Source organism: Python bivittatus, unplaced genomic scaffold, assembly GCF_059951505.1.
Source record: "Python bivittatus isolate LINGU-HERP-01145 unplaced genomic scaffold, Pbiv_v1 ctg000530_np1212, whole genome shotgun sequence".
Lineage (NCBI taxonomy): Eukaryota > Metazoa > Chordata > Lepidosauria > Squamata > Pythonidae > Python > Python bivittatus.
In genome coordinates, this window is record NW_028277085.1 from 758,149 (window position 1) to 772,595 (window position 14,447).

Here is a 14,447-nt window from a genome sequence, read left to right on the forward strand (position 1 = left end):
AGAAAACCATAGTGAGACAGCAAAGACTGCCAAATAAGAGTGGCAGCTCTATCTGGAAAAGCGGCAGTAGAACCGGCTTCCCAAAGTGCATCTTAAACCTCTTGGAAGACTCTTCTGCTCAGCAAGTTGGTTCTTTAGTCATCACAGGATCTTTCATTCTGTCCTGAATGCCAGAACTGGACCAGGCAAGCCAATAATCTACTTGGCATCCCTCCCCTGGCACAGGAGGAGAAGAGATGGAACCCTCCAGAAGTTCTTCGGAACATGGCCAGTTGCTCATGGTCCAGAGGGACAGGCAAGCAATGAGTAGCCGGAGGAGGAGGAAGGATAGCATTTTGTTTAGAACCTCATCCCGCTCAGGGTGGAGGGCACTGCATCATCAGTGCAGATTGCATGGGAAAACATTCCATGTTTTGCACCCCCTAATCCAGATCATTCTCCAGTTCTGGACACCTCTTTTTGGGTAGAGGAGGAGAAACTCTGGCAAACATCAATGTGCCTGGGCGTCTCTTGCCTACGTGGATATGGTTCTTCCGCATGATGGCCCACCACCCTTGCGTCACAAGAGCGAACTCCTGTGACCCCTCGGGGCTTCCCGTTCAGCCCTCGGCCACTGCTCCAACCCAGTCCAAGAGGGGCTACCTACACTCCTCGCTCTCCACTGCAGCATAGTTGCTGACTTCTTTGAAGCTGATGTTGCCCAAGTGAAGCACCCCTGCCACAATCTGGATCACCAAAGCCTGCTCTTCTGCAGAGATCCCAATGACATTCATGGCATGCTGCAAAGATTGAGATTGGGAGAAAAGAGAGGAACAGATGGATTACAAGCCCATCCGAAGAACTAAATCAGTTTGGCTTAATTAGCAGTAGTAAATATTTCTTTTTTTTTTAATAGTTTTTATTAAAAGATTTTACATAGGTAATAAGAATGCATTCAAAGAAAGAAAAAAGATATAGTAAAGTAAATGTGAAAAAGAGAAAAGAAAAGAGAAAGAGAAAAGAAGATAGAAGAAAGAAAAATAAAATAAGAGAACAGAAAACATGAGTATATCTACATGAATGAATGAATGAATGAATGGGCTTCTGATCTTCCTCCAGGCAGTTATACATACAACCGTAATCAAACAACCCACAAAATCATTTTCTTTCTTATGTAAAAAGTCCATAAGTGGTTTCCATTCATTGATAAATGTCAATAATAACCTTTCTCTAATCAAAGGAGTCAGTTTGTCCATCTCAGCAAGTTTAATAGTTCTCTGGGGATTTTTTAAACTCTTCTTCCTTTTTTTTTTTTAATCTTGTCCAAAGTCACTTAGATTTTCTCTTGCCTTTTCTTTTTAAACTCACTGTTATATTGAATAAAATATCCTCTTACAAAAGCTTTGCTTGCATCCCACACCGTTCTTACTTCTGTGCCTTTATTAAGCATATTCTCAAAAACTTCTTTTAACTTCTTCTTACAATCCTCCACTACCGTTTCCTTTTGGAACAACATCTCATTCAATCTCCATCTAAAAGAGCCATTTTTCCTTTTAAAAGTTAAAGTCACTTGGTTGTGGTCTGAAAAAGTCTTTGGTAATATCTCCACTTTATCAACATTAGTAGTCAAAGATAAGAGATCCAAATCATATCTATTCTGGAAAAAGATATATGTCTTTCAGAAAAATAAGTATATTCTTTTGAGTCACCATTTTTATATCTCCATACAAGCTCCAAATTTTCCATTAAGTAAAAAAAAAAAAAAAAAAACCTTTGGTAACGTGCCTTGTACATTTTTAATATTTTTCTCAGAAGTTCTATCTTTTTGTGGGGAAACCACTCCATTCCAATCTCCCAGGAGACACTAATTTTCATACAGAAAGTCCAATAGTTTATCCATAAGACCTTTATAAAATGCTGTTTTATCTTCGTTTGGAGCATAGAATCCCAGTATCAAAGTCTTAGCCCTCCATAGGTTAATTTCCACCCCAACATATCTGCCATAATCATTTAATATAAGTTTTGGATATAGTTGAGAATTTATACACAAAACAACTCCATTTCTTTTTTTCACTCCTGCTGAGATGAATTCTTTGCCCAAATTTTTTTGACTTAAATATTTCATATATTTTTTCCTAATATGTGTTTCTTGTAAGCAAATCACATTTTGTTTTAACTTTTTCAAATAATTTTCTTTTCTCTTTTGAGGAGCATTTGCTCCATTTATATTCCACGTTAAGCTTTTATAATCCATAGTTATGCCAAGATTTTAGAGAAATCAGTATCTGTAGTGCCCAACATGGTATCATCTTCAGTGTCCTGTTGTATCTGTTGTGGCATTTGTTCAGTCCCATCTGTCATTGTCACTTCCATTTGTATTTCCTCCCCTTCTTCTTTCAAATTTCCCAAGAAATCTCTTGCTTTCTGCACAGAGTTCGGCCTGAATCTCTGTTGTTTAAAAGTAAAAATCACCCCTTTCAGCTGATCCCATTTAAATGGAATCTTCTTCTGTTTAAGTTTGTCTGTCAGAAAAAATACTCTTTTCTCTTACGTAGTATTCTAATTGGAACTTCCTTAAGTACAGTTCCACCTGTGTTATCAATCCTCAATCTAGTACTGAAATTCTGCTGCAGAGCTTGATCTCTAGTCTTCCTCCTGACAAAGTACACAAATGTTCCCTTGGAATATTTCTTAATTTTGCAGATCGTGTATTGATCCTATAAGCCTTATCAATCCCTATGTCATCTGTATCCCAATCAAAAAAGTTAAACAGAGAGTTAACAGTCTTTTCTCTAATATCTTCCCCACGGTCTTCGGGAATTGCTCTAAATCTTAAACAAATTCTTTTTCTCTCAGTTCTAGTAACGCCAAGTTGTCCAACTCTTTCTCCATCTCTCTATTTATAACGTCTGTCTTTCCAAAACTTCCACTTTGTCATTAATTTGGTTTACATCTCCAGCCAATTGTCCTACATATTCTTCAATCTTCTTAACTGCTTCTTTCATATCCTTTTTTATCCCTGCAAATCCTTCTTCCGTTTCCTTTTTAAAAGCATCCAAACTATCGGCAACTGTTGCAGTCATCTTCTTGCCAAATTCTTCAAACATTTTCTGCAATAAATCTGGCATGATGCCCTTATCTGTAAGTTGTTCTGGTGAACCTCTCCTTCCTTCTCCTATTTTTGCTGCTTTCCTATGGCAATTACTAGGGTGAAAATAAAAGGCAGGGTTCTCTCTCTCTTTTTTCCCCCGTTTTGCTTTTCTCTGTCTTTAACACTTTAGTCCCAATCAGCCCACCGTAGCTACAGTCACACAACCTGGCTCATATTACCCTTATTTTGTAAAATCACCAATTATCTACTTCCTGTAATAATGAACAATCAGCATTCCCACGAAGGTCCGGTCTGCTTGTCTGATTAATTTTACTATTTTCAAAGGCACTTTCATCAGAAAAAAATTATTCTTCTGTTTTCTAAGATTACTGTCCCCTTTATCCATTTAAATTTTTCTTAAATCACAATCTTGTTAAGCTTTTTGCTTTTAAGTTAAAATCCTTTCAGATAGTTTTCTTCTCTCTTCTTAATTCCAAAAAGAAGGCAATTCACCAAGTGTCTTTATTTTTTCCTGCCATTCAGAATCTCTCTCTTAAGTTGTAAATTAATTGTATCCAAATGTTTAAGAAAGTGAGGTTTTTGCAGGTCATACGTCCGTAAAGGCTACGCAGCAGTTTTGAGCGTGATGATAATCCCTCAGCTCCCAAGCCACTCAACTCACGATCGACCACAAGAAACTCAATTACGGTGGTCTCCTCATGAGGAGCAGCTATCCAGAGCACAGGTGGGCAATTTCCCAATCTCTCCTTCTCCGGAGAGTATTTCGTCAGCCTTAACTTGCTGCCTGGTGGCCAGTCTTTGCTGCGGTACTGCTCCTGCTCACAAACACACTCATAGGGATGTCTAACCCGCCATAGGTCCTCACCCAGAAGCCCAACGGTAGTAAGTATTTCTATGTTATCTTCAGAGCATTTGGAACGGCTTCCTTATCACAGTCCTGAATCAGACTTGTGCTTTGCTATCTCTCTGAAAGGGCAAAAAATGCTGACTTATTTCATTTTAAATGAAAGAACAGTTAGGGAGGGAGCCCACGTGAAGACCAGTCTTTTGCAGAACAACACGCCATTGCTGTAGGTTGCCAGTTCTCGCCACAAGAAGCTCATTCAAATAAAAAGAACTCGAACGTTTCCAAGCATATTTGAAAAAAATACTTTAAAATCACAACAAGCAGAAGGCAGAAGGTATAAATCGCTAGAACTCTAAAGCAAGAAATGCTTTTCAGAGTTGATGCTCTCCAGCTGTTTCTCGCCATGTTATGCTGCAAGGCAGAGGAGGTGTTTAAACGACAGCAGAAGAGAACAAGCAATCTGTTTAAAAACCTTCTTCCTAAATGACTAAATATGCCCTTTATTTACGTATTTGCTTGCTTCCTCGCTTGCTTGCTCATGTTACGATTTTACAGACTGAGGAAAATCCATCTTGTACTCCGTTCTGTCTGACTTCTCAGTTCAGGGAACAGAGAAGAAAATCAAGGTGGATGAAACAGTGGAGTCCCAACAAATCCACAAAAGCCACCCAAAAGATCCAGAATCTTTGGCAATATGCAGGGGGACAGACAAGGGCTCCTTAACCAACCAAATCAACAGGGCAAGAGAGAATCAAGAAGATGAAAAGTATGAATCGCATGCGGTAGCGAGATTTCAGTAGAAAAGAGGATTAACCCGTCCATTTTTTAAAAACCACCTCCGTGGATGGAAATGAGGTTCCTGAAATCATAGAATTGTTGTCCAGAATGGCTAACGGACAATTCGGTATCTAGAGCGCCTCTCCAGCCTTGCCCCAGGGGCTTCTCAGGCACCCTCATAATAACTGACCACCACAGACCATCACTGTCCCCCTCTGCCTTTCTGAGCAAAGGAGCAGCTTTGCTAGTCTCGAAACTACACCTAAGATCAGATCAGGGAGCCGGATGAAAACACGGATGGACGCGGACGGGGATTCCTCTAGGACTTCTGTAGCAAAAAGCAGTCTGATCGTGTATGTAAACCTTACCGAAATGGCCCTTGTTCTCACACACGCTGCAGTTGGGACACATTTCTCACAGACGCTGCTCTTATTTAAAGTGGGGGTGCAGAAGGGGGGGTAAAGTTACCAGAGTTTCCTGGAAATCAGACTTGTCATTGATGTCTTCCACTTTGTAGGATCCTGAGAGGCTCAAATAGTGATAGTAATCCATACTGGTGATGCCAAGGCTGGTCTTTTGCTCACTGGAGGCGCCTTCAATCAGCTGCAGGATAAACCCCCCAAATGGTAAGTTAGTCCATTTTCTGTTGCGTCTGGGAGAGGGAGAGAATTTGGCTTTATTTATGGGTGGGGGTGGGGGGGAGCACTACTTTCATCCTTACTGGGGCTCTCATCCCAAGCTTCAAAGGAAAACGGCCATCTTTTGTATGTTGAAAACTACCTCTGAGAGAATAGGAGATGACAGACGTTTGCCAGGGTGATCACCGCAAATATTGCCTCTATAGAATTGGGCCCAGGGAGAAGGACCCTTTGCACACGAAAGGCCCCAATTTCAATCTTGGTTCTTAGCTATGTTATGCAACATAGCTAAGAACATCTCCAGGTGACCCCGGCAGCCCTCAGCCAGAAGAGTACCGAGCTCCAGGGAGCAGCAGTCGGTTTATTCAAAAGGCTGTCATTACATCAGGACTGCCAATTGGTTGCTTGCTGGTGGGGGATTATGGGGGAAGTAGTCCTGAAGGCCTGGAAAGCACCAGATGGCCCTCCAGAAGGAACAGGAGCACCTCCATCCCATTGCAGCCAAACTTGCAGAGAAGTTCTGAGGCCTCTTGTTCAAAGCACCGCTGCAGCCCCTCTCCCCAGGCAGTCTCTGACCTGGTAAAAAATGTGGAAGCTCCTTTCCCCAGGATTCCTCATGACGACTCGGGATTTCTCCAGCAGGAAGTTGGAGATCTTGCCTCCATCTGGCTCCCCACCTGGACTAAACTGGATTTCAAAGTATTTCCCCTGCAACAAATGGAGGATGTCGCTTATTGAAAGAGGGTGAAATAAATGCAAGCCTCAGCTCTAGGCTCTGAACAACTGGCTGTGGGCATTTTGCCCACCCATTAAAACAGAATGGCTAAAGGAATCATTTCCCCCAAGCATTTTCTACATGAAATCCTTGGCTGGGGAGAAAGAAAGGTTTCTTTTCTTACTGGGGGTCAAAATAGCATCACAACAGATGCTTGGTTATCCCCTTATATCCCCCCCCAACTTTAACCCTCTAGAACAGAAAGAATGGGGAGAAACGAAGAACGAGAATGAACGTGACCCATGTTGTGCTGTTTGGGCAAGTACCAAAATGCGCAACTCACAAATCTGCTGGAATTGTTGTTCCGGACAGTCTTGGCATTCCCAAAGGCCTCCAGGAGAGGGTTAGACTGCAGAATTATATCCTTCACGTGCTGAAAGCAAGAAAACTGAAGATAGGCTTTGGATGAAAGTGCCCTTCCTTCACCTTCTCCTTATACAAGTAAATGGTGCTGAGCTAGATCCTCCAGCTTGATCCTACGAGCCAGTTTTCGTACGCTCCTGAGCCAAAGCACTTGGTCTGTCACCCAGAGCTGCCGTCTGTGAGCTGCAGGCGGGGCTTCAGGCAGCTCTTTGGAAGCCGCCGCACAGTGAACACGGGCAAGCAGGCACTCTGGCCCGGGGTCTTGCCCTGGGAATGGTTGTAAAGAGAGGGACCTCTCCCCTCCCCAACTGTTCGCATGGAGAAGACGGGCAACTGGCAACGCTGCCTTGAGCCACTGGAGGCGACTCAAGCACTACGCCAGGGAAGAGTGACATCTTTCTGCACCCTTTGGCTCCTCAGTGAAGATGGGCTTTTCTGCACGTTGATGTCCACACTCGATATGGGAAACCAGAAGGGTGGGCCTCGGGCCACCCAAAAGACCCCTTTTATTATTTATTATCCCATGTGTTAACACCCTTTCCTTCCCAAGACTTGCAGGAGGACCGCTGCCTAGACACAGATCCTAACGAGGTTGCCATTAATTACCCCGGGGTTGAAACCAATTAGCGATCTCCCCGGCAGTCATAAAGACACCTAGCTCTTCTGTTACCTATTTTCTGGCAGTCTAAATTTGGCTTCCAGGGGGGAAAAATGGAACTTTTCCCCTTCCTAGAAATAACTGAACCACTTATTTATAGTACACGATTAAGCCCATTCCAAAAACAACAGTTGCTCCTCCTTTGGCTACTTACGGCTCAAAACCAGGCAGACTGTGATCTTCATGGTAAAACAGGAAGGACATAATTAACAAGACTACAGCAGCACAAATAAATTACAGGGAGCTGTCCCAAGGAAGGCAGCCGCCTAGCAGAAGGACACCCAGATTGGTCCAGAAATGTCCCTTCCTCTCCGATCCTCTCACCTGCACTTTGGGGCCTCCTCCTGATATTTTGGAGATGTAACTCATGATGTACTTGGCTCCCACAGTCTTCCCAGCACCACTTTCACCACTGAGGAAAATTAAGAGCAGCATATGGTTACAGTCGTTCCGAGCAGAGCCCTCAAAAACAACGGTTGAGGTTTGTGAGTCCCAGAAGCCTTGACCTTACATGTTCCACCTGCCCCGAAGCAGAGCGCTTAAAGACTCCCTCTCACTCACGCCACGTCACCTGAACCCCCGGAGCATGGCTGATGCTTCACTCACTCGCAGTCTCAATTGGAAGCCAGGGTTTGAACTGAGTGTACCATCTTGGATGGCGAGCCAACCCTGGTTTGCCAGGCTTGGATAAAGCAACAAGTGTCGCTTTCTAGGACACCGGCAACCGAGACTTCCCACATCTGTGCCTTTGGAGGGGGAGATGCCTGAGAGGGCCCACGCCGCCAGGCCAAGGCTTAGGGCCAGCCCCGTCATGTGCTTTGCATCCTGTTTTCCTGCAAATTTGCATGGTTTTATCGATCAGAATCCTGATGAATTTGCTAAGTATAAAGCTCAGCAGGACAAGGATGCAATATTTATGAACCGCAATAAGCAGCCACGAGGCTGCTTGACTCCTTCTGGGCATCGTGGCCATTCCAGCCCAAGGTTCCTTGCAGGGCAATTGTCCCCTCAGCCCCTCCTCTTCTATTGCTTTTCCAATAAGTTGCGGGCAAATGCATTCCCTTTTCTAATTCTGTCCCTCTCAGGGCTCCCCCACCAGACAAGTTCTGCAAAAGCATCCATCTCAGAAAGAAAGCCAGGACACGTGACCAAAACCACTAGGAAAGAAACATTATGGGAACTCTATTTTGGTACCTATTAGCTGTTCCCATCTACAGTTACAGAAATATTTCAGTGCCTATTGGAGATTTTTGAAAGTCAACACAAGGAGAAAAGTCAGCAGGGAAAAAAAAACACAGAGTGTGGCTCAAAAGTTTTGGCTCAGTGTGGTGAACTGTGCACCCACCCACCCACGACAGCTTAACATTTTGTGTCAAGTATGATGCCTTCTCCAACCAACTGTGGTTTAAAAATCTGGCTTAGCATCTGTGAATGCAGTCAAAGAATTTTTGCAGCCTTCAAGGTCAGGATTAAGTTTTCAAATGAAGTATTTTAAATCTTGCTGTTGCTTCCCTTTCAAAGCCAAAACACATAACATGCCTTATGTTTAAAAAAAAATAGCAAAGAAACCAATATGCCTGGCATAATACACCTAAACCTGGTGATTGAAAGCAGAACCTGCTATATATTTTCTCAGAAGTTAATCCCACCAAGTTCAAGGGGGCCTGTAGCCCTGAGGAAAGTAGGAGCGGGAGCCAAGTCATGGTCTGGCAACTCCTAGTCCTTTTCAGGATGCAAGAGCAAGAGAGATGCAGACCATCAGCCTGCCAAACGAGGCTCAGCTCTGTGCTAAAGTAAATCACAGAGTCAGTGTATTATTGAATTAAGCGAAAAATCAAATGCATTTGACACCGGAATGAAATAGGGTTTTGGCTACTGGAGCTTGCAGCCAAGGCTGAGTCCAAGCTGCACAGTTGCTGGGCAGTCATGAAACATTTGTACGGGGTTAAGGGGGAGCAGCAGTAGACAGCCGGAGCGCTTGACGGACGTTTGGTTAGCGACACGGGATAAAGGGGTTCTCGACCCTAGGGGGACCTTCTGTTCTGGACTGGGCAGCATCCTCGGCTGCCCCACCTTGCAAAGAAGCACGAACCTCCTGGCCTCGGTAGCAGCCAGGCTGGCCCCACAAGCAGCAGGGCCCTCTTTAGACCGGGCCCAGAGAAGTGACACCCACCCACGTTCTTCCACCAGCAACTACTTGCAGAAAACGCCAGGTTTCTGCCAGGTCTCCCCCTTCTCTTGGGGCACTATTTACCTTTGTCTGAGAACCTGTGAATAACCCTGGGGAGGGTTATACTTTCTGCTGCTGGTCTGGGGGCTCTGTTGCTTCAGGCGTCCGCAGTGTTACCAAGCAACCTCAGAGGCGCTGTCAGCATCATCTCAGGACAAGGAAAGCCTTGCCAGCTCCTTTGCATCGATGTATCACCACACGACTATGACTATGGCCGTTGTTGGCTTCTCGTGCCCTGTATTTATTCCATGACACTTCCAGTGTCAGGAAAAGATCCTTGTGGCATCTAAACATGAATGCCAGAAAGTTCATAGAGCGGAGAGAACACTCGTGCTGTCACACTACAGCCAAGATGCCCGTCCTGGGCAGCTTGATGGCAATTGCACAGTGCAAAAAAGAATTTCTAACCAAGGTCTCATTTCATCCTCAGCCACATGGAGGGAGAATTCCTGTAAGTGGCAGATACTGCATTTTTTTTAGGCTTCAGAAACCAGAAATAGAAATCAAAAAGCCACAATGATGACAAGTTGGGAAAAAATACAAGGCTGGCTGCTTGCAGTCTAAGGCTGCAGGCCACAAGCAGAGATGGCAGAAAAGTACTTGAAGACGCCACTCGTTTATCCTTTCCACTGTTTTATCCCTTAGAAATTGCCGTACAGACTGATCGTTGCACCCCCAGGAATCATGGACCCTCCAGCCTTACGTAGCGGGGAGGGGAGGAACCTCCCACGGGAGGGGGAAGCAGGATCTGGAGACCCAGCTGGCCCAGCATGGCACGGATGCTTTCTGACAAGGAGCTGCGCACTGTCTCAATAAGCCAGAGAGACACATTCTCCCCTTCCCTGGGAGGAATGAAGAGATTCATCAGATTTTGCACGTAGGTTCAGTCCCTAGTATAGGAAAGGCACACTAAATAAAAACTGCTCACAGATGTACACTGAGATTGAACTTGTTTACCCTTAAAATCTACATATCTCCCTCAAAACAACACACATGGTTCCTATGTGCACTCCATGTTATATGCTTCCTTAAGCAGAAAACTGCAACACACAATTCAAAGAAGTTCATAATCCAAAGAATGAGTGTCTTCTGATTCACGGGTTCACCTAGGAAATGCAAATTGGGCTGGCTTACTGAAAAGCTCTAACCAGGCTGTCTCTCGTACTCATATGTACATTCCTCACCATCTCCACATGTGTGGTTCAACTTCAAACTCTTCATGATCTAATGGACATCATTTCACCAGAATTGTGTGTCAGTAACAGCTTCTTTGAGTCTTCTTAAGTTTGTGTGTGTCATCAGTGATACTATCTAGACACCTTGTCTTTTCTCAGCCTCTTTTTTGATCGCCTGTGATTTTTTCCAAGCATCAGGGTCTTCTGCAAGGACTTGTGCCTTCCCATTATCTCTCCAAAATATTTAAGCTTTAGCTTATTGTTAGTGCTTCCGGCCATTTTAGTTTCCATTTCAATTTCTTCTAGTCCAGCATTTCTCATTATATGTTCTGCATGGAAGTTAAATAAACCAGAGGCTGTATATAACCTTGGGACCTCCTTTCTAATTTTGAACCACTTAATTGCTCCACATTCTGTTCTAACTGTGGCTTCCTGGTCATCATACAAATTATTCAGTAGACAGATGAGATGACCCAGAGAGCCCATGATTTTAAGGGCTACCCACAATTTGTTAGACATCACAAAGAGACAACTTTGGGGAGCTCCCTTGCCCTTTTCATTCTTCATCAGACATTCACAATGTGGTCTTGGGTGCTTCTAATCTAGCTTGTACATCCCATGAATTGTTGAAATCTGGATTGCAAAATCGTTGGTATTATCTTATGTGAGCATGTGAGATAAGCACGTAACTCTTGGGTAATTTCAATCTTTTTTAGCACTGCCCTTTTTTGGTACAAGGATATAAATGAGTCTTTTCCAGTCTCTGCTGTTTTCCTTACCTGCTTACAGCGGCATGCATCACTTTAACTGCATCTACTTCTACCATTTTAAACTGTTCTGCTGCTATTTCATCCACTCCTGCAACTTTGTGGTTAGAAGTATTTTCTAGGGCCCATTTGACTTCACTGTGCAGAACATCTGGCTCTCCTTCAATGATCCATCCTCAGTAATCCCTCCTTTACATCTTCTTCTCCAGTAGACCTTCACCTTTATTCTTTGATCATGCCCATCTGTGCCCTTGATTTCCCTAATTTTCTTAAACAAATCTCTTGTCCTCATTCAGGTGTGATCCACCATCCCTTGCTGTGCTTACACTCAGGATTTATCTTCATCTGAACACCAGACTGCGCAACTTCTCCCCCTTACAAACCCTTGGTGGCCTGTGTCAGGAGACTGGTGGATGGGGGAGAGACGCCACCAGCAGAGCCACAGTAAAGATGATGCTCCCGCCGCCATCAGCCAAGCCCCAAATGCAGAAAGGAAGGCCAGTTCCTTACCTGATGATCACACACTGGTTCTCTCTGTCAATTATCATATTTCGGTACATATTATCTGCCAGAGCATAGATGTGGGGTGGGTTTTCATATTGCGCCTAAAGAGAAGAAAGCAGAAAGTAAGAAAGCATGACTTAACATGTGGTTATAAATATAAGAATTGATTAAAGGTCACATGAAGAAGACAGACACATGCCAAAAATACCTGCCATGTTCCTCAAAGGCTTGGAAAGTATCGGAGAACAAGGCTTGGGGAGTAGGAAGTAGTGAGGCATTGGAAAAGTCCAGCATCAAGAAACTTTTAATTAATTCATTTTTTAGTGAAATTAAATTTTGAAAAGCTAAAAGTAATAACTTACAGCTCCCTGATACATTTCAATTTCTTTCTCTCCAAAATATGGCATCTGCTTGAATGGATTCACAGAGATTAGAACGGATCCAATGTATGTCTGCATTAGAAGAAGTCAAGGTTGGTGTCATTTCAAGCGACAAAAATGAAGCGCCACCTCCTCTTACAGTGGGCTTGAGCTGTTCCTCAGATTTCCACCTAATATTAAGTGTGATTTGTTTGATTTACAGTAGGTCATCAAAAGCAAATGGATGAATCCACCTGCAGATGGTGTCACCTCCTTTCTTGCCGGTGCAGTTTAGACGGTCATAACAGATCTTCAGTGACGTTGGGGCCAGGCCACGGAGCCATCCCTGTACAGTCTACCCTGCCTGGCAGAGCCTTTAGGGCAAAGTAAAGTCTCTTCTGTCATCAGCTGCTTGGCCCTCTTCCCCTGGGAGGCCAGGAATCCAACCTGAGAACTCAGACATGCCAAGGATGGGCTGTACTGAGCTGAGGATTCAACCCTGTCAAAAATTATCTGCAGCTCATGAACCACGTTAATACGTATATCTGCGCCATTGTTTCACTTTCTCATGGTGTTTGATGATGCACGCATGTCATGTCATGCCAGCGTTGCCTGAAAGGAGGTCCCCCTCCAGTGTTGCAGGAGAGAATGAGGAGGCTGCTGAAGACAGCAGGGGCCCTCCTCCCTCTTTGTGGCCCCCACAAAGTGCCTTTCCCAGGTCAGCGACAATAGTTTTCCAGCACCGCAGATCGGTGTTAGTGTTTGCTTCACGCTGGCACTACACCCACGATGACCACACCTGCCCCTTTCCCATTCAGCACGCACTCCCTTCTAACAGGGACACAATTGGCCCTCAGTCTTACATACAAAACCCCATTGTCTGGGGTTAATAATTGCAAGATGACGTCATGCTGCTTGGGAAAAGAGAGCCAAGGCAAACAAACCTCACTTCGCAGATTGTACAAAACAGCCACACTTGGAAGAGATCCAAGAAGCGGTGGCACCGCCCAGGGCATCTGGGTGGTAGACCAAGAATGGACCGGGGCAGCCGAAACGCCCCGGAGCCGCTGGTTGATTCACGGGGCTGACGTTTTATGGAGAGATTCGATCACCTCTCCCCGCGAAGGCCGCTTCGCAGAAAGTAGCGCTGAATGAGCGATGCGACAGCCACACAACCGAACAGGCACGCAGAGCTCAGGCGGGAGCGGGCGGCCGGTTTGGAAGCGGATGAACGACGGGGACGGGGACGCGGCCTGCTGCGGTCGGCTGCGTTGGACGCATCTCTGCAGGCCCACGTAAGCTCGTGGGGGTGAGCTCGGAGGCGCCATTTTGGGAAGGCCCGGAGCAGGCAGGCCGGAGGAGCAGCGGAGCCCTGCGGCGGGCGGGGCCGGCCCCTCCAGCCGGCAGCGCAGCGCAGCGCAGCGCAGCGCAGCGCAGCGCAGCGCAGCGCAGCGCAGCGCAGCGCAGCGCAGCGCAGCGCAGCGCAGCCCCTCGAGACAGGCTAGGCCGGGCAGCCGCCGCCAGGACCGCTGAGCTGCTCCCGTCCAGAAGGCACGGCTCTCCCCATCGCCCTCCCAGGGCTGGATGGGGCCACCCAACCGTTCTCGCCTCCCTCCTCAAGGTCGGCCCCAGACACGCATGTCCCTGCTGGGCCCAAAGGGCCGAACGGGTCACCCTCCCCTGCCCCCCGGGCAGGACAGGACGGAGCCACCCGTTCTGTGCAAAAACTCATTTGCTCTTCGTATCACGTAAAGACGCCGAGGAGAACAAAACCGCGCGGGCCGGCCCGACAACCACCACAGCGCCAGGAGGAGGACATGGCGTGGGGGGGGCAGGCGGGGGCAGACTTGGGAAGCTCCCTTTCTGGCTCGGGAGGGGGTGTCCACGGGACGCCGCCCCACCTGGAAGGAGCCCTGCACGGTCACCGCTCTGCCCCGATGAAGCGCGGGCCGCGGGGGAGGCTCGCCGCCGCCTCGACCCGTGCGGCACCCCCCTCTCCAGCCTTCAGCAGCGTCAGGAGGGGAGGCGCCCACCCCCGCGTTGCCCTCCGCTCGGCCCAAGGCAAAGCCCTGCTGGGCGGCTCGGAGGGGGTCTCCTTCCTGCCAGAGGGCGCGAAAGCAAGACGAAGGGGCGCGATCCCTTTCCCGGGCGACGCTTCCCGCACAAAACAGGCCTGTGGCCCAGAGGCGCCTCCGCCGTCAGCTGCTGTCTTCCTCGGGCGCCGGAGCCCAGGACCGCGGGAGCGGAAGCGACAGAGCCCCCC

At 46.6% G+C, this 14,447-nt stretch overlaps 2 protein-coding genes across 4 annotated transcripts in view; one reads left to right on the plus strand and one right to left on the minus strand.

Moving 5' to 3' along the window:
* MYO1E (myosin IE) overlaps positions 1–14,447 on the minus strand; it is a 49,070-nt gene that overhangs the window by 18,220 nt on the left and 16,403 nt on the right. For all 3 annotated transcript variants that reach the window (XM_088148235.1, XM_025164208.2, XM_015887433.3), the window contains 7 exons: positions 12,188–12,277; positions 11,832–11,926; positions 7,474–7,561; positions 6,412–6,501; positions 5,930–6,061; positions 5,184–5,318; positions 647–779 (listed from right to left, as the gene is read on the minus strand). In XM_088148235.1, coding sequence (XP_088004361.1) covers positions 647–779; positions 5,184–5,318; positions 5,930–6,061; positions 6,412–6,501; positions 7,474–7,561; positions 11,832–11,926; positions 12,188–12,277 — 763 coding nt within the window. The remainder of the gene's footprint in view (positions 1–646; positions 780–5,183; positions 5,319–5,929; positions 6,062–6,411; positions 6,502–7,473; positions 7,562–11,831; positions 11,927–12,187; positions 12,278–14,447) is intronic.
* Positions 4,936–14,447, plus strand: part of FAM81A (family with sequence similarity 81 member A) — a 38,973-nt gene continuing 29,461 nt past the window's right edge. The window contains exons 1-2 of the mRNA XM_088148259.1: positions 4,936–5,068; positions 5,233–5,341. The gene's annotated coding sequence lies outside the window, so the exon portion shown is untranslated. The remainder of the gene's footprint in view (positions 5,069–5,232; positions 5,342–14,447) is intronic.